Genomic DNA, 25,174 nt, shown 5'->3' with positions numbered 1-25,174 from the left:
GCAGAACTTCTCAGGAGGAAATCCTTGGCAAGCAATCAGGCCTTTCCAGTAGGGGAACAGCTCCTTATATAGATCACTGTTTCACAGTATACCTGCTCAGGAAAAAAAATAGCCAGTTGCTATATTTTCCTAACAGCACTGTTGTGGTGGTGGTTATGTCTTCAGGTCATTTCTGACTTATGGTGACCTTGTCGTGGGGTTTTCTTGGCAAGATTTGTTGAAAAAGGGTTTGCCATTGCCTTCCTCTGTGGCTGAGACAGTGTAACTTATGCACAATCACTCAGTGGGATTCTTTGTCTGCAGGAATTTGAACCCTGGTTTCCAGAGTCCTAGACTAGCACTCAAATCACTAATCCAGTCACTAGCCATGACATTACCTGTTTAAGTATTTCAGTTTAGGTCTGTTCAGGCATTTCAGTGTAAAGGCTATAATTTGGCAGCAATTGGAAATAATAGTGGTCAGTTAGCCTAATCACATGAAGATAAGGCATAGAACTAACCATTTTCCAACCAGCTTGCCACTGTACATGCTCACACAAGTGGGAGAGCAATGCTGGTGGGAGGAGATTTGACTGGCTCCAAGGTGCCTATTTCTTGAATGCTTGGCATCCAGAATCCTCAGAGATGAGATGGTATGAAGAGGTGGTGTAGAGAATTGCTACTAAACCCTAGGAGCTGGGCATTCATGAAATAGTAGTTCCCACCTCTTCCTATTGCTCCCACTACCTCAATTTCCAGCATAGGTTCACTAGTGGAGCTATAGGATTGTGGCCCAACACTGAAGCATTTAGCTGTGTTCTAACAATGCATGTGGTTAAAGAGATTGAGCTCAGGGGCGAGGACAAAGCAGTCATTCACAGTTGTGCAGGTGTCACAAAACCACAGGTTTGTGGTTCACATGGTTCCTTAGCAGCTGCCAAAGGTGGAGTGAATGTCAGCTCTGTAAAGGCTTGAGTCTATGTATAGCCCTTTATCTTTTTTTGGGATTTGCATGGAGTTTAATGCAACATTTTAGACCTGCCTTAAATGTAAGTTGTAATGAATCTGGATGAGAGACTTGGTTTCAGCCAAACTCCAGCTAGTATGTGTTGGCTTTTTTTTTCACCTTGAAGGTAGGCTGGTTAGATAGTTAGATTACACAGCCACACATAATCTGTGTTTTTGTGCACCAATTCCTGGTGTATCAGTACACTTTTCTAAACCAAATCACCTCAGTAAGGAGGAGTTACAAGGATGCTAATTAGCTGCTGTGGTACTGATGTTTTTCTTGTGTTTCATTTAAAGACTCCTGACAGAATGTGTGGTGTCAGCTGGTTTTAACCCTGAAGAGAGAAATAAAATTGATTGGCATGAGGGTGGGTGAAGAGAGGTGATCATTTTCCACAAACAAGCTCCCCCCCACACTCTATAAATTTTTTGACACTTTTTAGTGTCCTACTTTTGTTTTAAGCTTTTGCTGATTTCAGTTAATTTCTCTCTTGAGGAGAAAGCTGTAAATGGAATCACAGGTAAGCTATACACTGAAAGCAAAGCATTGTGCTCTAATATTACCAGTGATACAACTTGAATTTTCCAATGGTTAAGAGCTGGAATCACACAGATATATCACCTGGTACTGTGTCTTTATATATATGTACATGTATGTGATGATCAGTATTGTGCAGCGTATTATGTGTTCTTCTGGTTCATCAGTACCAGAAATGTCCAGTAGCACAGCGCAAATAATAGTTTCCTTGAACAGAAAACTGCAAGTATTATGCTAGATGGGGATGTAAAAGCCTTTTGTTCTTGGCAATACTTTAAGCTGTACATGATGAAGGGAGATCCCAAGTGAATGCTGAGTTATACCAAAGCAGGCATAACATAGGGAACTGAACATTTGAACAGTACAAACCTTTTCTTTCAGGAATACAACCAGCTTTTCAAGGGAAAATCATATCACTTTGTCTCTGGAAGCTACATGAAAACATCAGGGCATTTCTTTCTAGTTTAAGTCTTGTAGAGGGTTGAATGTTGTCCACTAAGGCCTTCATAGTACTGAAGTCTTTGAGCAGAAATGTTTGTGCAAACAGCATTGTTTATGCTGACACAGTACAGATGAGATACTCTCCATATTACAGCTAGCATCTTGGTTCCATGATGCTTTTTAGACAAAGCGACACAAAGTTTTTCTCTCTTTCAGAGGTAGTGAATTACTGAATTGTTGCAGCATGTTTTTCTTGCAAACCAAATGTCAGAGTGTGTGTTAATCTTAATGTCACATTCTTAGGAGTCTGGGTTGAAAGTTAACCAGCCAGCAGCCTTCGCAATTAGACTTAACGGGGCAAAGGGCAAGATTGATGCTAAAGTGCATAGCCCAATTGGAGCTGTAGAAGAATGCCATGTTTCTGAATTGGAGCAAGGTAAGGAAGCACAAAAAACCTGGTGAAAATACAGAATTCATTAAGTAGTACAGCAGTCCAGTGTCTGAGCCTTCACAAACTGAACAGATGCCACTACATACAAAGTAAGAAACATGCTCAGTGGCGATTAGGTAGTTATTTTGGAACCCAAGTACAAGAAGCTCTCTTTCACAAAACTTTGAAAACTACTTCCATAACCAAAAATAAGAAACTCGTGAGTAAAACCATTAGTGTTTCTGTGCTTTGTGTAAAATCAAAGTATGTTTGTGCATAGGGGAGCACATCAAGTTGAGTTATGTCACAGACATCTTAATGGCCTGGTGGGGTATGATCTTTTTATCTTTTATGTAAAGCAACAGCTGGTCCCAATTCCCATCCTGCCACACAGGTGATTGTGTCCCTTCTTGTTTTTTAATATAACTCTCAAGCTGATTCTAGCAGTGCCCTTAGTTTCTTTAGATAATTCTGGTGGGGTATGTATCTGTTGGAAAACATTAGCAATGTTTCCAGAACAATCATCAGGCCAGTCACTTGTTTTGTAGAGCAGAATATATTCTACTATTCATGTTGTTGTAATGTGCCTTCATGTCAGTGCCAACTTAAGGAAACCATATGCTAGGATTTTCTTGGTGAGATTTTTTCAGAGAATGCCACTGCCTTCCTCTAACCCTGAGAGTGTAACTTGGTAAAAGTGACTCAGTGGGTTTCTGTGGCTGAAAAGGGATTTAAACCATGGTCTTCCAGTCAAAGTCCAACACTCAAACCATTAAACCATACTGCCCCACTAAAATTATTTACAAGTCCTGTAATAATAATCTTTACCAGAATAAAAAAAACTTGGTTGTCAATGGATGTAAGTAAGTGTTTTTCAAATGTTGGCCTTAATTTCTACCAATAGTTTTTGTCTCTTACTTGACAGTGATGAAATAAAGACTAGTTTAAATATGCCAGCTCAAATATTGGTGTATGTCTTCTGCATGGGCAGGGCTGGCCCTACCATTAGGCAGAATGAGGCACCGACCTCAGGGAGTTAATGCTTCAGACCAGAAGCATTCTTTGCCAAGAATATAAATCATGGAAGGCTGATATGCTGTAGTTTAGGATGACAGGTACACTCTACTTGTGGCAAGTTGTAAATAACATTTTTTGTATATTTGTTACAGATAAATATGCTGTTCGGTTCATTCCACGTGAAAATGGTATTCATTCTATCGATGTGAAGTTCAATGGGAGCCATGTTGTAGGCAGTCCTTTCAAAGTAAGAGTTGGAGAGCCAGGTCAGGTAGAAAGCCCAGCTCTTGTTACTGCCTATGGTCCAGGCCTTGAGAATGGCATAACAGGTAAACTCCCCCCCCCTTTTTTTCCCCCTTCTTCTTCTTATGGTATTGGAATGGTAAACAGTATTTTAGTCTCCAGGAAGACAGCATTCCTTGTAATCAGCTAGCATGAGTTTTTATTTGAACCATGAATTATGAAAAAAACCAATATCTAGTATGTGCAGGACAAGACGCCAAACCTATTTGAACAGTTTTCCTGGCAAGGGAGATAAGCAAGAAAGCTATCAATATTATAAGTTAGAGTCACAAGAGACAGAATATGTTAATCATGTTTAAGATCGTTCTGGTTTTATTTGGGGGGGGTACAGGAAGTTGTTGGAAGCTACAAACTAAATACATTGAAGTATGTTATACAAGTGGGGGAAGATAGGGGAATATTTATTATATGTCAAGATATATTCATAACAAGAAATATAATGTGGTTGGATAAGTTGGTATGGAACTCAATAAAAACATTGGGGGGAAAAAAGAACAGTTTTCCTGAAGTGTGATCCTCTGGCTTAGTACTAAGTTAAACAATCACAGATGGACAAAATTGTTTTGAGCTAATTGGCGTTCTTCAAAAGGACACTTTAAAACCAGAGTGGACAAACTTTGACACTATGAGTATAGTTGGCATCTGCCTGCCTTAGAATGAGCAATAACAAGGGACTGGGAGTAAAAACTCTTGTATTAAATGATGGTGCCTATACCTTTGGAGAAATTAAAATTGATTGAAACTTGGCAGATCAGGTGAGTATCACTTGTCAGTTAACCAACAAAGTATTGATTGGTCATAGCTGATTCTTAGTATTTTGGATACTGTGTTCTGTACTATGTTTTGGAGACAGTGTTCAATGTTGACTCAGTAGCAGGATTCTGTATGGCCATGAAGACTGATTAGTTTTGGATCACAGTCATGTTCTAAAGATAGCTTTTTGTACAAATACATCCAATTTTGTTTTGTTTTGTTCCGCTCTTGTCTTCACAAATTTGTTCAATAGCAGCTGGAAGTGTGAAATAGTATTTGAGAGACAAGTTTGTAGTTCCATCAAGAATCACAATGAGATTTTTCCATTAGCATGATTCAGACAGTACAAATAGATGATATGGTACCACTTCACTTATACATTCTGGGAACATCACTTGCAATGGACTAGTGTAAAACTTAATTCTCTGATGTTACTTGTTCAGATTCTCTGTATCCATGCCCAGTAAAATACAAAGGATGTGGGGAGGAGCACATCTATAAATATAAGTCACTTAAGAACTACAGCTTTTCATGATCTTGCATCTGTCATATATGCTTGACAAATATGTGGCTGCTAAGACGGAATGGAGTTAATAATTGAACTTGTGGGATTTCCCCCTATATATTTAGTATTTATTTATTTGATTTATATGTTATCTTTCTTTACAATAATGGAACTCTAAAGTTGCTTACAGTAATATTAAATAAAGAGTACATTTAAAACAAAGTTAAGATCAAAGATCTTAACAGGATTAAGTTAAGTTTTGTACTTTGCTTTCCAGGGTTACAGTCCATGTTTACTATAGACACCACCAAAGCTGGCCCAGGTACCCTTGCTGTTACCATTGAGGGCCCATCAAAGGTGAAAATGGATTGTCAAGAAGCACCTGAGGGCTACAATGTCATGTACACACCTATGGCTCCAGGAAACTACTTAATTGGAATTAAATATGGAGGACCTAATCACATAGCTGGTAGCCCTTTCAAAGCAAAAGTGACAGGTAAGACAAGTGAGCCAGTTGTAAAAGTTCTCTTGTGATCACAGTTTGGGCAGGGGGGGTTCATAGTGCAAAAGGTGGGAGTGAGGCACCATTCTCTTGCCTTTAATATCTGTTTCAAATAGCTGTAAATTCTTATATTGTTGACTTAACACCAGGATGTAGGCATACTGCTAAACTGAGCTCTGGCTTATTTCACTTCCCTTTTTAGGTCAGCGATTGGTTAGCCCAGGTGTCTCAAATGAAATGTCTTCTATTATGGTGGAATCTGTCACCAGATCAACAACTGATACCTGCTACAGTGCCATTCCTAAATCTTCATCTGATGCAAGCAAAGTTATCTCCAGAGGTGCAGGGCTCGCTAGAGCTTTTGTGGGCCAGAAAAATTCTTTCTCCGTAGACTGCAGCAAAGCAGGTAATCTATTAGAAAAAACATTTGGGGGTTTCTTAATAGTTTGGTGGCCAAACCTGAGCTTTGCACCTGGGAAGTTTTATATTCCAGAGAAAATGTGTGAATTGTCATTGACAGTTGAATATCAAGTCACCCATTATTGCATACAGCAAGGAAGTAAATGAACAGACTGCTGAGAAAAAAAATATTGGAACTGTTGTGTCATATTTTGGGGCTACCTAAGAAATGTGCCTGGTATTGTGTGTGTCTATCTTGTCTGTATAATTACAGTGGTACCTCGGGATACGAAATACCCAGGTTACGAAATTTCCGGGATACGAAAAAATCCCATTGGAAATAATTGTTCCGGGTTACGAATGTTTTTCGGGTTACGAAAAAAATTTTTGGTGCTTTTCGGCGCTTTTTCGCACGAAACGCGGCTTTTCCCCATTAGCGCCTATGGCAATTCGGCTTACGAAGGCTTTTCGGGTTACGAAAGCGGCCGCGGAACGAATTAATTTCGTAACCCAAGGGAGCAGTGTAGTATGTAAATATATATTTATATACACATATATGGTATATACACTGTCTAAACATGCTAAAATTCTTAATATTTATTGGCACTCTGGAGCTGTTTAATTTTGGTGGCAGTATTTTTTGTTCTCAATGTAATGTTAATCTTCTCTTTCTGCCTTAGGTTCGAGTATGTTATTGGTTGGTGTCCATGGACCTACAACACCTTGTGAAGAAGTATCTGTGAAACATTTGGGAAACCATCAATACAATGTAACATATGTTGTGAAGGAGAAGGGTGACTACATTCTAGCTGTGAAGTGGGGTGAAGAACACATTCCTGGAAGTCCATTCCATGTTACTGTTCCTTAAGGTCACTTTCCAAAAGATACAACTCTCCACAAATGAAATTGTACAATGCAATACTGTGAGCGGTCCTACAAGAAACAAAGTATCTTCCTATATGCACATTTTTAATGTTCCCCATTAATGTTTTTAAAGTATCCCCTTCTTTTGTCTTAAATATCACTGCTATAGAGTGTAATTGTCATATTCCGATTGTACCTTTCTGAATCAGTACAAAATCATGTAATACTGAAAGATGCTGTCTTTGTGTGTGTGCGTATTTTAGATTTTACAAGTTAAACTGGAATTTGTCATGGATAATTGGGTATCTTAAACTACTGATTTATGATGGAATTTTTTAGACTGGAAACATTTCATTTAGTTGTAGAATATCACTTCGGCTTTGCCAGTTAAAAGTTCTTCTGTAAAGAAATGAGGTTAAAGTGGTACTTAATGTGCCTTTGTATACTTGATTGATTTTTTAAATAATACCTAATAGTGAAACCCAAAATTGTGTTAACAGCTGCTTTACAGAATCCTTGGCTGTTTATGTTTGAGGAAAATTAAAACTGCTTGCTTTTTTTTTCCTTAAAGAGAATCAAAAGAGGGTATTGAACTGTTGCCAGAAGCTTTGATCACTACTGTCCTCCTGTGCAGTTATAATGCTGGTTTGCTTTTAACTATGATGGTTCTTGACAGGCCGCCAAATTAGGTTGATGATCTTACAGAGATGCACCTTTCTGAATGCTCAAGATCAATTGTGATGCATCCTATACAACCTGCAATAATGTTTAGTGCAAAAATAGCTGACTGTTTCTGCTCACAGAATGTTCATGAAGCTCAATTATTGGCTAGATTGTAAAGATGTTTAATTGCCCAACACAGTCCAGTCCAGTAAAAAAGTATCTTGGGACATAACCCCAAGTAAAGATGATGTGAAGTCTTTCTAGTCTAAGCAGTTAACCATTAAATGACTCTCTGAATGTTTCTCAGCTAGTTAAAAAGGCAAATTACTTGAGCCCTTTCAAAGAAGAACATTAAGTCCAAGGAATTCATATACAGATGTTTATTCCCTTCATTGTTTTGGCAGAAAGAAATGAATACCTGTCTGTTCTAATACTGGAAATGAAATTTTTTTTTCAAAGATCCATTCCAAACATGCAGGTAATAGTTACTACAAAGCTGCTGTGGTTTTTAGCAGAATTTTCTCAGAGCTTTAAATGTACCTGATGGAGGAATAGACTTAATTAGAAGTAGCTTTGTTCCTTTCCCCCTGTTCAGCAATTTTTTTTAACTTGGTAAACTTTTTTTTGTAGTTTGTATATCAGTGCACTAAGTTAAGCACAGCTTCTTGGTGGAGAAATAGAGTAACAGGATTTTAACTGTGCTGTGTGCCTTAATGTGAAATACTCACTACATTGTAAACTATTAAAGAAAAGCAAAATAAACTGGAATAAATGCAAGATTGTAATATTGTATCTCATAACTTATTAAAAACTACAAATGTTTGCTTCATGAAATAAAATGTGCATGTTAAAAAAACAAACTTGGGTGGGCTTATCAATATTGGTTTTACTGTGGTTTATATCTAATGGAATAATTTGCTTTTCACCATTATGTGAAATTTCTGTTGGTTGTTCTTGGTAGGAACTGTAACCTACAGTAGTACAGGCATTATTATTATTATTAACCTTTATTTATGAAGCGCTGTAAATTTACACAGCGCTGTACATGCAATCTTTTTAGTTAGACGGTTCCCTGCCCTTGGGCTTACAATCTAAAAAGACATGACACAGAAGGAGAAGGGAGTGGTGACGGGAAAGGGTAAGAGGTCCAGCAGTTCCTCTCTACCTCCGAGGCCTGGACCAAGGCAGATGGACTGGAGGGAGGGCTTGGCTTCATAATGGAAGGTTAATCTTCATCCAGGGAAAATACATACTCTCAAGTAGGATAATACATATACAATACATAGCAATACAGGAAATGGTTTGATAAACAGGCACTAAAAGAACATCAGATGGTAAGCGACAATTATGCAATGCCTGGGAAGGCTTCTCTGAACAGGATGGTTTTCAACTCCGTTTTGAAGCTAGTTAAAGAAGTGATGGCTCTTGCTTGTGGGGGAAGAAGGTTCCAGGAGTGAGGGGCAGCAAGTGAAAAGGGGCGAATCCGGGATGGGGCAGAGGAAATCCTGGGCTGAGACAGGAACCCTTGACTACCAGAATGGAGGACCCTGGTGGGAAGGTGAGGAGAAAGAAGGTCTGATAAGTAAAGAGGGGCCAGTCCATGGAGGGCTTTAAATGTCGACAGCAGGAGCTTATACTGAATGCGGAAGGGGAGAGGGAGCCAGTGAAGGGATGCCAACACAGGAGAGATGTGGTCAGAGTGGTGGGTGGAAGTGATAATGCATGCAGCTGAATGCTGGACAGAGATTAAAGGATGGAGGTGAGAAAGAGGAAGCCCAGCCAGGAGGACGTTACAATAATCCAGTCGTGAGATCACTAGGTCATGGACCAGGATCTTGGCAGTAGAGGCGGAGAGATATGGTCGGATTTTGGCAATATTGTACAAAAAGAATCTACAACCCTTGGCTGTGGTCTGGATCTGAGGGATACACGACAGAAGAGTCAAAGATAGAGCCAAGACTGCGGGCTTGCTGGACTGGTTGAATAGAAATGTTGTCCACAGAGACAGAAAAGGAGTGTTGAAGGGTGGGCTTAGGAGGAAAGACAAGAAGCTCCGTCTTGGACATGTTGAGCTTCAAACGCCTATGTTTGCATAACCCATGTTACTTTGTTTTTGTATAAACAGATGTAAAGACATTCTGTAATACCTTTGACATTGAAAAAAATCTGTAGCATAAGCTTTTGTGGACTCCATTCCACTCTTCAGATGCAAAGCCTTGCCGTCTCAAAGGTGCTACAGGGTTCCTTTATATATTTTCCTATATTTTCCACTTAACACAGAGGGAGGCAAAAGCAAACCTCAAATGTTGCCAAAACCCAGTGATAATGTCTCTTCAAGTCAGAAATAAGTTGGAAGGCACCCAACAATAGCAGCCTAAAAACACAAGTTAGCAAAGTATCTAACAGCAACAAGGAAATCTTAAGTACAGAGCAAAATCATTCCCCTCCTTCTCTGTCTGTAGAACTTGCTTTCAGCAATAACAGCAGATGCAGCCTTTAAGCTTCCTAAAATCATAGGGATGTCCCAATCTGTCTCTAAACTAGTCACATCCTATCACTTTAGCATGCTAAATACTAAATATTTTAGGTCAAGAATGGGCAACATGTGCCCCTCCACAAGTTTTCAGGCTGTGGCTCCTATGATCTCTCATCATTGGCCGTTTCATTAGGTTTGGTGAACACTGCGATCCGACAATAACAATCTAGGGGATCACAAATTGTCTACCCAGTTTAGGTGTTAAAACTAGCATATGAACTGTGGATTAAATTAATAAATGGCATGAAAAACCTGTGCTTGATGTCCTGGTCATATGCTGACAGTCATCCTAGAAAATACTTGAGCTAGAGAGAGAGACAGTATAACATCTCATCTTGATCTTTGAGTAAAAATCTGGTTGCAGCTGAAATACGTTCTGCCAGTTCTGATTCCATCTGTCCCTCGGGGAGAGGGTTATCGAAAGCTCTTCCAAACAGTTAATCTAACACAGTGGTCTCCAAACTGTGCGCTTTCAGAGATTTTGGACTTCACCTCCCAGAAGCCTCAGCCATGTTGGCCAATAGTCTGGGATTCTGGGAACTGAAGTCCAAAATCCCTTAAAGAGCACAGCTTGGAGACCACTGAACACCTGGACAGCCTCCAAGTAAAGTAGAGAATTTGGTAGAGTTACATCATCAGCAGGATATAACGGTAGCTTCATAAACTTACCAATTGCAGTCATGGGCTATGTGAACATTCATTAGCCATTAACCTTTACTGCCTTGTGATTTAACACAGCTCATAAAGGATGCATAGTTTTCTGTGCAAAACCAAATCTTATACTGAAGTTAAGACTCGTCCATTGGTGTTGTAATAGTGTGTGTGTTTCAAATCGGACTTTATTTAAAGAGTGCAACCTGCTCCAGCCTTGCTATGGGATTGCAAGAGTCTGTAGTCCAACACATCTGGAGGGAACTAGACTACCATAGTGGCATGAAAATCCCAATAGCTTGGGACCCCTAGGCTGCAAGGCCTAAATTAGAATGGGGTGTGTGTGGGTAGAATGGGAGTAGCACTAAGCATGGTGGTAATTTGTACAATACATTCAGTGTGTTTGGTGAGACGGCTCGTGCATATTAGCATCATGCTACAGAATTTGTCTCCATCAAATGTTAAATCAACTGTTGTGTTGATATTAAGGTGCTAGCCACTGTAGAAACTAACACTGCAGCACAGACTTTGAACTGGAACCCTCCCCACTTCAATTGGTTAAATAAATGCACAGACTTTGCAATGATCATCACCTCATACATGGTGCTTCCTACTTGTGCTCATTGGCTACAACTGTTTCTTCCTTCCTGGAAATTTGCTGCAGACTGGCAGGAGTTCACAGACTGTTATATCTGAGACCCGAGACTTAGCCCACTCCCACGCTTCGACCACAATCATATATGTACCACACTGTGAATTTATGACAGTGTTGCTGTTCAAATGCCAAAATCCCTACTTTTTCTGCAATTGCAGCATAGTCCACAAAGGCTTTTTAAAACCACCTTTCACCCCTCCCCATTTTAATGTTGTTGCTTTTGTTTCAATAAAAATCCTACAAAGCTTGCTGACTATTTTGCAGCCTCAAAGTCTGTCTACTAGACCAAAAGGACCTTGAAGCAATGGTACACGCAATGGTAATCTCTCGTTTAGATTTCTGTAATGCGCTCTACTTGGGGCTACCCTTGTACCAAGTTCGGAAGCTTCAATTAATTCAAAATGCAGCTGTCAGATTGGTCACCGGTACATGCAGGTCTGACCATATAACACCAGTACTAAAATCTCATAACTGGATTCCAATCAGCTTCTGAGCGCAATACAAGGTGTTGGTTATTACCTTTAAAGCCCTATATGGCTCGGGCCCAATTTATTTATGGGAACGCCTCTCCCTACATAATCCGCCCCACGCACATCCAGGAAGAACTTGGTGGAATATTGCAACACCTGATTAACTGTAACTTTCCACAAAGCATTTACTGCCACCACCCCTAGGTTATGGAGTAGCCTGCCAAAGGACATCCGTCTTATCAACACCTTAGATGCTTTAAGAAGGCACTTAAGACTCTTCCAGCGGGCTTTCCCACAGGATTTTGTATAGAAATTACGTTCAAGTTTCCACCATGACTATGAGGACACTATGATTTGATGTTTGAATATTTTAAGGAATAATAATAATAATAATAATAATAATAATAATAATAATAATATAGGATTTATTTATATGCCGCCCAATCACTGGGAATCCGGGTGGCTTACAACAGAGGGGATAATAGATGGTTCCCTGCCCTCAGGCTTACAATCTAAAAAGACACGACGCAAAAGGAGAAGGGAATGGTGGGGGGGGAGGGGATCAGGTCCAGCATTCTTCTCTCCCTCTGAGGCCTGGACCAAGGCAGATGGACCGGAGGGAGGGCTCTTTTTCTTAATTGAGGCCAGGCCCAATGGCGTTGGGCCTGTCCTTTCACTCCCTCCCAGGCCAGAAGATGACAGTTGGAAGGAGGGAGGGGAGGGCTCTTCCTCTTCAGGCCTGATGGTGTTGGGCCTGTCCTTTCGCTCCCTCTAAGGCCAGGAGATGACAGTTGGAAGGAGGGAGGGAGGGTTCTTCCTCTGCAGGCCCGAAGGCGTTGGGCCTGTCCTTTCACTCCCTCCAAGACCAGAAGATGACAGGGATGTGTAATCCAGTATTAGGATTTTATTGTGTGTTGAACTGTATTGTATTTTTAATGTTGTAAGCCTGCTTCGATCCCTGGAAGAAGCGGGGTATATAAATTATTATTATTATTATTATTATTTAAAGTGGAGCTGAGCAACATCTGTGAATTCAGGAACCATTTTTACCCACCTTTGAACCTTCATACACTGCAAGCCACAAACTCCAAGAATTAACAGTGCCACTAAGGGCCAAATACAACAAATTCTACAAAGGAGTGATACCTTCATTGGCCAGCCAAAATGCACAAAATACACCATGCAAGCTTTCGAAGTTTCATTGGCTTCATCAGGGAAAGATGTTAAAAATCATACAGAGGAAAACTGATAATGTTAGAGTCACAGGCCTATGTTTGTCTGAGATGTTACTTCTGTTGCCAGTTAAGATGGTCTGGAGGGTTATCAATGCAGGCAGAGGCCATTCTTGGCCATGTGGGGACAGGAAGAAAAGGCAATAAATGGCAGGTAATAGAAATTTAACTCCATCAAAACAGGGATTCTTAGAGATGTCTCATCCATGGGGCCGCCATAAGTCGAGGCCAACTCAAGGACAGTTACCCACAAGAAGAAAGCAACAAAAAGGTAACACTGCCAGGAGCCTTGGGAAGGATGCAGTTTGTTTTCTAGAGCAATTGTGATTCTCAATGAAAAAAGGCCAGAACAACAAAATTGCCTGCTGCATTAGCATTACAGATATATCAAAATGCTCATCAGAGCAAAAGCTGGGCAAAGTGTGTCCCACCATGAATCCAACCCAACACCCTTCACATTTCCCTACAACATGGAAAGAAGCCTATTATTTCTTCTCTAAAACTAATCCCACCCACTTTAAACTTGGGGATTAGGGTCAGGAAAGTTCCCTTTAAGAAACTGAAGTGACTGTTCAGTATCTTCCTGTTTCTCAAAGAGGCCTGTTCTAGTCAATAGGGGAACATGGGCATTATACTTCTCTTGCAAGATCATACTCAGCAGATGAAAACAGCTAGGTGACTGAACTATTCATGCCCCATAGTGCACATATACATAGCCAGACATGGCAGTATGGTATATGGGTGTGAATTAAGCATTATATCACACAGGGGGCTTGTAGGTCCTTCTACTTGCTTCCATTGTCTCAGGGATCAATAACACAGATTATTATTCAAAGGGGGTCATTCAGACATCACTTTTTTTTGGTGTGTGGCAATGCGAATAATTTCACTTGTGCATTCTGGGATTATAATTCACACGATGGAACAGCATCTCTGCAAGTTTGGTTGCTCACATGTGCAAGCATTCGAATAAAGAGTCGATGATGCAAATACATCCAGAACATGTTCAAGGTATGCAGTGTTTTATCCCGGGTCTATTTGCATTAGTTATTCACGCTACCAACGATGCAGATCTTTTTTAAAAACTTGGGGGAAACCCCAATATAGATTATCCTGGATAAAGTGGGTTTTTTTTTCCCCCCCCCCCCCCCCCCCAAAATATCTAGACCTGGCCTGGATAAAGGAATGGATCTGCAGCAAAAATTACATGGTGGCACTACTAGATTTATGGAAAGGCAGAGCTGGAAAAGAACTGCCAATGGAGGTGTCTGGAGCTAAAGATTTTATGACAGATGACAATCCAGCCTGTGCTTAAAAACCTCCAGTGAAAGAGTTCATTGTGTTCAAAAGAGCCCATTGCATTACTAAGAAAAAATATCACATGGTAGCATAAATATATTTTGTCTCAAAAAACCAAAGTCCTATGCTACATCTGCTCTGCAGAAATAGTGCAGTTTGACATCACTTGAACTGCCATGGCTCAATGCTATGGAACTCTGGGATTTGTAGTTTTGTAAGGTATTTAACCTTCTCTGTCAGACAGCTCTGATGCCACAACAAACTACAAATCCCAGGATTTCAAAGGACAGAACCATGGAAGTTAAAGTGGTGTCAAACTGCCACACAGATGTAGCCTTAATTTGAGCTTTACTGAAGGGCCTGATCAACAATTTATGATTCATAATGTTTCTTCGTTTGGGTTATTGCAGCTTTTGATTTGACTAAACAAATTTCACAAGACCTGGAACAACAGGTGCATCAATACATGGAAATAAGTGTTGATAAATATCCTTATGTATATTCTATATTTCAGCTTCAGTCTCCCCCGCCCCCCATGGCAACAACAGTTCCAGAGTGGGCTGCCTTAAGCTGCATTTAAAGGTAATTTATACAGTCATATTTGAGTAATTTATTATTGTTGTTGGGTGCCTTCGAGTCATTTCCGACTTATGTTGACCCCAATGAGAATCTATCATGGGGTTTTCTTGGCAACATTTCTTCAGAGGGGGTTTGCCATTGACATCCTCTTATACATGTGAGCAGTACATCTTTTATGTTATTAACAGCCCAATTACTATGCAATTTCTTAATACATTCAATGCATTTGGAGTATAATTGTTTGTCAAAAAGAGAAGAGAGTCCCCACATCTGGGAAGAAGCTCTCAATAAACAGGGGATGGCACTGAAATGCTGAAGGACACTGAGCCATGGGCATCACAAGTTGATCTTGTGCCCCAGAGCTAACCTGCATTGAATGCCTGTATTGTTTTTGCAATACCACACCTTGGCCCAAGACTGATTGAAAGTCAAGCGTTATGGATCTGTTGTTCATAATATTTTCTTCCTTCTTTACATCACTGGATACTTTGCAAATCTGGGGTGGAGGCCCTGGTATTTATATCTTTTAAATGATGGCTTGCTTAACTCCCAAAGTCTAAGATTTTCCCATTTCATTTTGGGTGTGGTAGTACTCGCACTGTGATTAAAGCATTAAAGAAAGAAACCAAATGACTGGTCTGACATTTTTCTCTATTCGGTACAGCTGCATCCCCCATCTCTCTGGTTACACACGCTCTTGAATTTACTTCTATACTTAGCTTTAAAGGGCATTTTTTTCAAATGAACACTACAGGACAAGACAGATACAGATATATTTGCATGTATTTAACTTTTCACTCAGTGGCTGCTCTCTCTGTCTCTCTCTCTCTCTCTGTGTGTGTATGTGTGCATCTACATTCCTTGGAAAAAGTTTATCCCCTTATTGTGTTACTTCCTAGCAATCACAATGACTACTGTATGCAAAAAGGAGACTTTCTGAAGATGTTTGAATGTTTTAAAACATAGGTTACAGTGACAACTAGTAAAACTGGCCTACTTTGTACTCACAACTCCTGGGGTGTGTTTGAGCAGGGCATATAGCCAGTTTTCATTCATTTAAGGGAGGGAATGGAACGGCTGTGGTGAATCTAACAATTTGTCCCTTCCCATTAGTTTCATTTTACTTTCCTTTCGGCCAGTTCCAGGCCAGCACAGGTTAAAACCAGGGCAATCCCCTTGGGCAAATCCATTCCTTGCTTATGTACAACTTATGTACTACCAATTCCACCCATTTCCAAATGTGTGTTAGTTAAATGCTTTTAAACTTTTCTCCCTCTGTGACAATATATTCCTTATAGGTCAGCACCAATGGAGGTGCAAAAATAAGGAGGGAGGAAGTGGTTTCACTTTGATTTATAAGTCCTGCAGTCACAGCATGCCAACTGGGTTGAAAGGTAATCTGTGAGGCCGTTCTAGTGACAAACTCAGTTCTTCTCAGCATCCCACTAAAAACCTTCTCAAAAGCAGCTTTTATTATGTCTCACAACAGCAGTGTAATGCTGAGAATGGGGAGGGAGGAAAGAAAACAGAACCCTGTAAGCTGCCAGCCAGTTTGGTGGCTACTGTAATTTGAGCTTAGCTTGACTGGCCTTTTTGTGCAGGTTTCCTTGGACACCAGAAACAAGCAGAGTTCACATATACCAGGCACACACACACTAGTCACTACACTGGCTCTAGCCATCCTTCTGAGGCCATGAGAAGACTGCTAACCACACAGGAGCAGGATGGATGGAGGGAACTGGTTAACAAGGAGGCCTTCTGCAGAGTCAGCTGGAAGGTCAAGTATGGGTCCAAATACCCCCGGCAGGTGCCTAACTATGGGATTTCTCAGAAAAAGAGCTTCTTGCCTGCTATCCGCCCTCCAGATGATGGTGGGAATTCTTCTCCCTGTGAAGAAATAACTGTGCAAAAGAATGAAGGAAAGAAGCCACCAGAAAGAGAAGATGATGCCAGCCTTCAGGAGCCTCTGCCCGAGATGAGGCCCCCAACGGCAGAGACAGTGCAACTGCTGTACCAGGGCTTCTCCCATGAGGGCAAGGGGAGGCAACACTACCTCAAAGAGAGGAAGAGGAAGAGCCCTGAGGAAAAGTTTTATTACCCCATCCTGTCATCCTGGGACTATGGTTGGCGCTTAGGTATGTGGAAACAATGTGCATCTGCACTACGCCATAGTAGCAGTTTGATGTCCCTTTGCAATTATAGAAATCTGGGTGCTGTTGTCTGGTGAAGTCAGCTGGAGAGCTCCAATGCTACACTTCAGGGGGAAAGAAAATTCTGGACCAGAAAATACTTGCTAATTAGCTTACTTGCTGTTCACCGCTATGATCTTTGGAATAGCGGTATATAAATAAAACAAATTATTATTAAATTATTAAAATTCCTAGTAAACTACGAATCCATGGTTTCCATAGGATGGAGCCATGGCAATTAAAATAGTATTGAAGTCCTGTTTGGTTTACTGGAGATGCATTCTTGGTTGATTATCACATTGTTTTTACAACATGTAGGGTGCTAGAGTGAAAACTGGAGAGGGGTCCTGTACCTTGAATCAGTGTGCAAAAGGGTCTTGCAGCACTTTTGAGTCTAAGTGAAAGAAGTTGGTAGCATGAACTTTCGTAGACGTGAGCATCTAAGGAAGTAGGCTCAAGTCTACAAAAGCTCATGTTACCAATTTCTATTTTTCAGTTAGCCTCAAAGATGCTACAAGATTCCCTTGAATACTGATTTTCCAGACTAACATGGCTATGTCTTTGAATTGTACCTTAAATGATTGTGTAGAAGAGTAGATTTCAATAGAAATGGCTGATCACAGAACCAGGTAACAACAAACATTTCCTTCTTCTACACAACCATTAACGATTCAGGGACTGTCTCCAGTTTTCAATCTGTTGACCTTAAACTGGAGAGGCATGTAGCAAGCTGATTTTTTAAAAAAGGTATTTAGTGGCAGTTACAAATATCAAGGGATCTTTCGTGGTTCTTTCTCTTGGTTTGTTGTGCAAACGTCATTACAGAAGCCCAGTTTGAATCAACTTGTGAAAAAGGGATGGTTTAACCCCTACCACCTCCATTTTTGCTTTCTTTGCATGGAAAGCAATGTCTCTGAAGATGAGACGTTCATATTCATGTGGTGTGTCCTCCATGTGAGCATGAATGCTGGAAAATAAGGGTTCCTGCTCACATGGAGGCTATGCACACAGACAGGAGCTTCTCTTTAGACTTGTTGCTTTCCATAAAAGCAAAATGACGGGGCAGAGATTGGTGTCCCTCTTTTCATATATTAATTCAAAGCAGATTCTGTCTCATTTTGGAAGCTAAGCAGGGTCAGACCTGGTTAATACTTGGATGGGAGACTGCCAATGAACACCAAGTGATATAGCCTAAATTTCAGAAGGAACTGGCAAAAAAGAAACCACTTCGGAGCATCCTTTGCCTATGAAAACTCTATGAAATTCATATGATAGGAAATATCCCAGCAGAGGGTGTCCCAGGCTAGGGATTCTTGTTTAATATACAGAAGCAAGCTAAAAGCAAGGTGGTTTTTTTTACTACAGGGTCTGGATAATATTACATTTTCCTTCCATGGGACTGATAATGTCCTTAATATAAAGCACATGTGGGTATAATTTCTTGAGTTTCCATTATATATATATGTCCTATTCATATAATTTTTTTAAAAAAATCCATGTCTTTGGCAAGCAGAAAACTCAGCAGGTGAAGCTTTTAAACATGAAATGATGGGACAGCCTGTAGTGGCTGAAATTCTGCATAGTCTGCTATCATTACAGACGAGAGGGAGGAAAGTTGGCTATCCAGGTTCATGTGCTAAGCTTGTGTATCTTTTCTTTGCAGTGATACTGACCTACTATTTTGTGCATTATTGTTTTGTGAGCAGAGTTTTGTTCAATGGAAGCCACCGGTACCCCATGGTTGGACCAGGAGTGCCTCCTCATTCCACATCGCTGTGATCTGATGACCTTTCCAGTTCAGACTATGGGCCCTTTCTACACAATTATAGTACTATTTTCAACTGTAGCTGCCATGACAACATTCTGTGGAGTCTTGGGCTTTGTAGTTTGGGGAGACACTGCAGGAGTTTTCTGGCTGAGAAATCTAAACATCCTTCCCTAAGTCCGGGGATGGAGATTTGTCCACCACTCCTAGATGGGGTCACACTTCCCCTAAAGGACAAAGTTCTCAGTTTGGGAGTACTCCTGGATTCATTTCTACAGTTATCATCTCAAGTGGATGTGATGGCTAGGAGTGCTTGGTATCAGCTTTGGCTGATACGCCAACTGCGTCCCTACCTGGACAAAAAGTACCTTGAAACAGTGGTACATGAACTGGTAATTTCTCGTTTAGATTTCTGTAATGTGCTCTACATGGGGCTACCTTTGTACCAAGTTTGGAAGCTTCAGTTAGTTCAAAACACGGCAGCCAGATTGGTCACCAGAACACTTAGGTCAGACCACATAACACCAGTTCTAAAATCTCTACATTGGCTGCCAATTAGCTTCCAAGTGCAATACAAAGTGTTGGTTATTACCTTTAAAGCCCTATATGGCTTGGGCCCGAGCTACATGAGGGAACGCCTCTCCCTACACAATCCACCTGCACTCTCAAAACATCTGGGAAGAATCTATTAGATTACTCAAAGGTCAGGCTAATAACAACTTCCCACAGAGTGTATACAGCCATGGCCCCCAAGTTATGGGACAACTTGTGGGAGGAGATCCGTCTTATCACCACCTTGGATGTCTTCAGGAAAGCACTAAAGATGGATCTCTTCTGGCCGGTTTACCCACCTGACCTCTTATAAAGAACTTAAGGAAAAAAATCCCACTTCTGATCGCAATTGTACATTTTAAACAATGTTTTTATTGTCTTGAATTGAGTTTTTAGGTTTTTAAGTGATTTGTTGTTTTACTGTGTGTAAATTGGATGTTAATGTTGTTTTGTGGCTATTTTAATAATAATAATAAATAGTTTATTTATATCCCGCTTTTCCAATTTTTGATCAAAGCGGTGTACAAGTTTAAGTTTTTACGGTTGTAATCCTGCCTCGATCCATTGGGAGAGGCGGGAAAATATAAATATTATTATTATTATTATTATTATTATTATTATTATTATTAAACTGATATTGAAGTGTAAACATTAATTGTGCAGTGTTAAAGAGTCTCATGGATTGCTTGTAATGGAATTAAGAAACCATCTCCGTAAATAGATTTTCAGATCAGAAAGGAGATCTTCCGCTCACTCAGTTTCTCTTGAAAAGATTAGTAGTTACAGCAGGATTTTGGGCCCCTCATCAGTTAACACCAGGGTTCCTAAACTGCAAGTACTGAAGGCTTGTGCAGACAGACCATGTCATTCTTCCAGCTACAGATGGCGAACTCAGGGGTTGTATGTCAGTGGTGGCCGTTATATGCCCGATTCAGATTTCAGCACAAGCCAGGAAATGAGTGACACATTTATTGCTCTCGTTCCTTATCAACTGACAGGGTGTGACTGTTTTGCAAGGGAATCTGAAAATCACATCTGTTGACTGTTGGTTCTGTACTCAAAATGTGTTCAAACAAGTTCATCTTCCAAGAGATGCAACTGAAACATTATAACATGATGCACTTCGTCTGGTTGTTTGTATACCCAAACCTAAGCCATTTGATGATATAGGAAACATTTAGACAAAGCTATTTTTTAAAAAATATAGTACCCTCAATGTGCATGACATTTTATACAGCAACAAATGTTTTGTTCTTGTTGTGTGCCTTCAAGTCGTTCTCAACTTATGGTAACCCTAAGGCGAACCTATCATGCGTTTTCTTGGCAAGATTTGTTCAGAGGTTTGCCATTGCCTTTCCCTGAGGATGAGAGTGTGTGACTTGCCCAAGGTCACCCAGTGGGTGTCATGGCCAAGAAGGGAACATTGATCTCTAGAGTCACAGGCCAACACTCAAACCACTACACCATACCTTTTCTCAATAACAAAGAAAGACCTGTGCCCCAAGGAATGTACAGTTGAAAATTCAATAGGGAGGAACAGGAGGGGAAGAGGAAGAGGAAGATGAAGGAAATTAACAAGCGGTGATGTAGTTGTCTGAGTGTTGGACTACAATTCTGGAGACCAGGATTCGATTCCCTGCTTGACCATGGAAACCTACTGGGTGACTTTGGGAGAATTACATGATCTCAGAACCAGAAAACTCCCGTGGTAGGTTCACCTTAGGGTCATCCTAAACTGGAAATGACCTGAAGGCACACAACAACAAACAACAATATGGCACTACCTTTTCACTGTGGTGGAATTGCATGCTCCTGTGAGGCAAGGGGCTATGCTGACGATAGCAGTGCTGTTGGTAGGGTCTCCCATATCAGCAGCAGTCGTGAGGAGGGTGACACTGGTGGAGGATCTCTCAGAGGCAACTGCAGTACCATGCTTTCATGGTAAATCCCTTTTGAGTGTCTTTTGCCAGGAAAGCCCAATGATGAGACAATCCAAAATGAAACAAGACATAGGACAATACTGCACTACATTGTTACAGCACTATTATCCCTTTTACTGCTAAGGCTGCTTTCCTGTGGCATTCTGGGGTTTGTAGTTTAGTGAGGCCTGAGAGTACTCTGGTTGAAAATTCTAAATGTCCTTTCCTAAACTGCAAATCCCAGGATTCCCTTTCACCTCTGAGCACGTCAACACATGAATGTCTTTTTGGCTTACGTTTGGTTGTATCGTTAGCCTCATAGTTGTCCTTTGCTCTATCTCAGTAGCTCACTGAATTACAGTTGGCCCTTTTTTATACACGGATTCAAGCATCCACAGATTGAAAATGTTCCAAAAAGTATAAATTTCAAATATCAAACCTTGATTTTCCATTTTTTTTTATAAGGGACACCATTTTGCTATGTCATTATATTTAATGGGACTTGAGCATACATGGATTTTGTTATACACAGGGGATCTTGGAACCAAACCCCAGCATATAACAAGGGTCCACTGTACTTCTGACCTGGGAGTCCCATCTTCTGGTATTATCAGCAATTCCACACCACAATCTTATAGCATTACTATTACACTTTTAATGCTATGGCTGCCTCCTGTGAAACCCTGCGATTTGGGAAAAGACATTTAGAGGCAATTTCTCCTGCTCAGGTCTTACAAATTCAGGAGCATGGCTTTCCCTCTCCCCCTGAATCAGCCCATTTGTAATGTTGTCTTTCTCTTTTCCTACTGCCTTCCACTTTAGCACTGTATTTTAAAAATATTATTTGTATGCACTTTGGTATAAAACCAAAAGGCTTGCATTTAAAGAACTTTGGGATACTAATACCAATAACTTATAGTTGCTATGTGCCTTCAAGTTTACTCTGACTTATGGCAACTTTATACTTATCCTAAATTCTTAGCAGGATTTATTCAGAGGATATTTGCCATTTACTTCCTTTAAGATTTAGATAAAGCCTTCCCCAAGGTTGCTCACTGGGCTTTTTATGACTGAGTAGAGATCCCAGCATTGGTCTTCCACTATTCTTGGGCAACAGTGAAACCACTACATTGCACTACCTCCATTCATTGACATCATAATCATCACTATTTTTATGACTTACCTATTCTGCCTTATAATTAATGATATCCCTTTTTTCCACAGGAGATGCTGTTAAAGACATCAGAACTCCAATTTATGGCAAATCCCGAATTGTAAAGGATACTTTCTACTTCAAAAATGGAATTTTCTATCATCCTTCAAAAACTGACAAGCTGTCATGAATATTAATACTGGTTGAAATGTGGAAATAATTCTACAGTTCTGCCTTGACATGAATATTTGTTCTGGTATTGGATCATGCAGACTCTTTGATTTGGCCGTAGATTTAGAACAGAGTAGAGTAGACCCATGAAAATGAAGAGGGTGTTTGTTATTTCAATAGGTCTCCTCTATGCATGACTAATTTGGTGTCAACCTCATAATTAACTTTCAGATTTAAAGGTTGCTGCTGTCTTATTGTCTTTTTAATACACAATAGCCAAATTCCTGCATCCTAGACTGTAATGCAATGATGATGGAGCTACATTGTTCATACAATATGGATCCCTGTAAAAGAACTGTGATGATGCACAGGAGGCCACCATACAAGGTGTCCTGTTATACAACATCTGCTCCTACCACATAAGGGAACAATCACACAAGATTATTGCTCAATGGGGGCCATTTTTATTTATTTATTTATTTCAGTTCTATTCTTCCTTTCTCCTAAAAAGGGACCCAAAGCAGCTCACAAGACAAAAACATCAAAACATCACAATAAAAATTTAAAAACAAATCTAGTTAAAATAGTATAAAATTACTACAAAAACATACAAAAATTAAATACATAACTAAAACACACACACCATATAAAAAACCACTCAGTCCTGAATACATGTTAAAAAGTCTGCTTAAATAAAAATGTTTTTGCTTGCCGACGAAAGGCAAGGAGTGAGGGGACCAACCTAGCCTTCCATGGAAGGGAGTTCCAAAGCTCTCTCTTGTGTCCTCACCAAGCAAGCCTGTTATGGTAGTGGTACTGGGAGAAAGCCTTCTCCTGAAGATCCTAGGGCTCTAGCAGGTTTGTATGGGGAGATGCGGTCTCTCAGTCACAGAACAAGGTACTGTGAATTCTTGGCTGTAGTCATTGTTGACTACACTCCCACGACTGCTGCGCTGCTGAAGTTGGGCAGAAAACTGCAACCAAATTTGGGCAGCAGACCAGAAATACTAAATTATGATGGTTTCCCACCCAAATTTTGGTGGGAAATGGTAGAAAACCAAACAAACCCCAAACATCAACATGGGTGTTTCCTGCTTTTTAAAAAGGAGAATTCCTGGTTTCCTGACAAGGTTCAAGAGCATGGTTTTGGGAGACTACGGGCAGTAAAAGGGCCTTGAGGGCCATATGTTTTGTCCATCCTAGTTGAGTCTCAAGTCTGCATATATCATCTGTGTTGCTGGTCTTACATGCCTTCAGATCAGGCTTGACTAATGGTATGAACAGCCTGCTCAGGTCTGCACACTCAGAGCAGTGACTTCTGTGATTGTGCCTTCCCCCCTTTAGTGCAGTTGTCCTCTTTTCCTCCTACGTACTTCCAATTTTAACAAAAGTTATCATCTCTTCCAAATGAGACATGCCATCTCATATGTTGAAAGTTTAACTGCATGAGTTTATTCCATTTGGCTTCTAGTAAAAACCCATATACCAGATATGCTCCAACTATAAGTCAAAGAATTTATGCCCAAAATTGACTCTAAAATCTGAGCTCGACATATATGGGTCACTACAGTCGCCATGGGGCCAGATCAACTGGAGGGCAGTTAACAACAACAAATAGTAATACTGCTTAGAAAGGTCCTAAAAAAGCAGCCCCAATGCACCACTCTCCATGCCTTGGCAGTAATTTCTGAAAGAGCTGCAAGGCAGAAGAGAGAGAGAGAGAGACTCTTCTCAATTCGATGTTAAAAACTTTTCTTCTCATCTTCCTCCTCCACTGGATCTTTCTGACCACCAAACAACCCCATTTCTCTCCACTTCATTTTCTTCTCAATCTGATGTTAAAACCTTCTCCTCCTCTAAGTTTTACCCTGAACTTATCCATGGGTCATATCAAAACCCATGATTTTGGCTCTAAAACCTTCCATCAACTTATACATGAGGTCGACTTGTACATGAGTATATACAGTATAATACTGCATATATTGTGTGTCAGTTATTTTGGAGGGCCTCAATACTCTAAATGCACCAGATCCTGTATGATCTTGGAAGTAGGGTCAGCCCTGGTTAGTACTTGGATATCAGACCACTAAGGAATACCAGTTGTTGGAGGCCATATTTCAGAAAAAGGAACTGACAAAACCACCTCTGAATATTCTTTGCCTAAGAAAATCCTATGAAATGCAAGGGGTTGTCATAAGTTGGCAGGCAACTTGAAGGTACATACACACACACAGTGCATTTTGGAGCATGTTTAGAGGGTGGCTGCAGTTGTTCTAGTGGTATATTTTTTATCCAGACTGCAGCTGTTCCCTTTCTGGTGACCCTTAGCAAGCAGAAAGATCTTGAGTACCAGCAATAACAATGAATTAAAAGCAAAGCATCAGCCACAAGCATGCCAGCCAGGTGAATCGATTTACACTCAAAAGATGAGGTTCATTTGAAATTCCTAAAGGGCTGCAAATTTGTAACTATTATTTTTTGGAGAACTACATAAAAAACAAGGGAGCATATCTCTACGATAGATTGTGCCAGAGACTAGTCCTGACCAATGATATCATAGTGAATTTTGAAGTGCAGGCACTCATCGTGACAGTCGTGCCC

General features: G+C 40.4%; 2 protein-coding genes across 5 annotated transcripts in view; both read left to right on the top strand.

Annotated features, from left to right (window-relative positions):
* FLNB (filamin B) overlaps window positions 1-8,262 on the top strand; it is a 102,004-nt gene extending 93,742 nt beyond the window's left edge. For all 4 annotated transcript variants that reach the window (XM_042454779.1, XM_042454778.1, XM_042454777.1 and 1 more), the window contains 5 exons: window positions 2,270-2,402; window positions 3,566-3,742; window positions 5,252-5,470; window positions 5,679-5,882; window positions 6,556-8,262. In XM_042454779.1, the coding sequence (XP_042310713.1) occupies window positions 2,270-2,402; window positions 3,566-3,742; window positions 5,252-5,470; window positions 5,679-5,882; window positions 6,556-6,743 (921 nt within the window). In that variant the 3' untranslated portion in view covers window positions 6,744-8,262. The remainder of the gene's footprint in view (window positions 1-2,269; window positions 2,403-3,565; window positions 3,743-5,251; window positions 5,471-5,678; window positions 5,883-6,555) is intronic.
* An 8,176-nt stretch (window positions 8,263-16,438) lies between these two features.
* On the top strand, window positions 16,439-24,236 carry LOC121922924 (protein ATP6V1FNB-like). Its single transcript, XM_042452874.1, has 2 exons — window positions 16,439-16,959; window positions 22,474-24,236. Exons 1-2 carry the CDS (start codon window positions 16,518-16,520, stop codon window positions 22,590-22,592), a joined length of 561 nt encoding a protein of 186 aa, XP_042308808.1. The 5' UTR covers window positions 16,439-16,517; the 3' UTR covers window positions 22,593-24,236.
* The last annotated feature ends 938 nt before the right edge of the window (window positions 24,237-25,174 follow it).

This window comes from Sceloporus undulatus, chromosome 2 (assembly GCF_019175285.1).
Source record: "Sceloporus undulatus isolate JIND9_A2432 ecotype Alabama chromosome 2, SceUnd_v1.1, whole genome shotgun sequence".
Taxonomy (NCBI): Eukaryota; Metazoa; Chordata; class Lepidosauria; order Squamata; family Phrynosomatidae; genus Sceloporus; species Sceloporus undulatus.
Note: the sequence above shows the minus strand (reverse complement) of the source record. Positions and strands in the feature narration are given on the sequence as shown.

Coding starts and splice junctions, on each gene's coding strand:
- LOC121922924 (XM_042452874.1), top strand. CDS start 16,518: ATGAGAAGACTGCTAACCACACAGGAGCAGGATGGATGGAGGGAACTG. Junction 16,960..22,473: donor GGACTATGGTTGGCGCTTAG/GTATGTGGAAAC, acceptor TTTTTTCCACAG/GAGATGCTGTTAAAGACATC.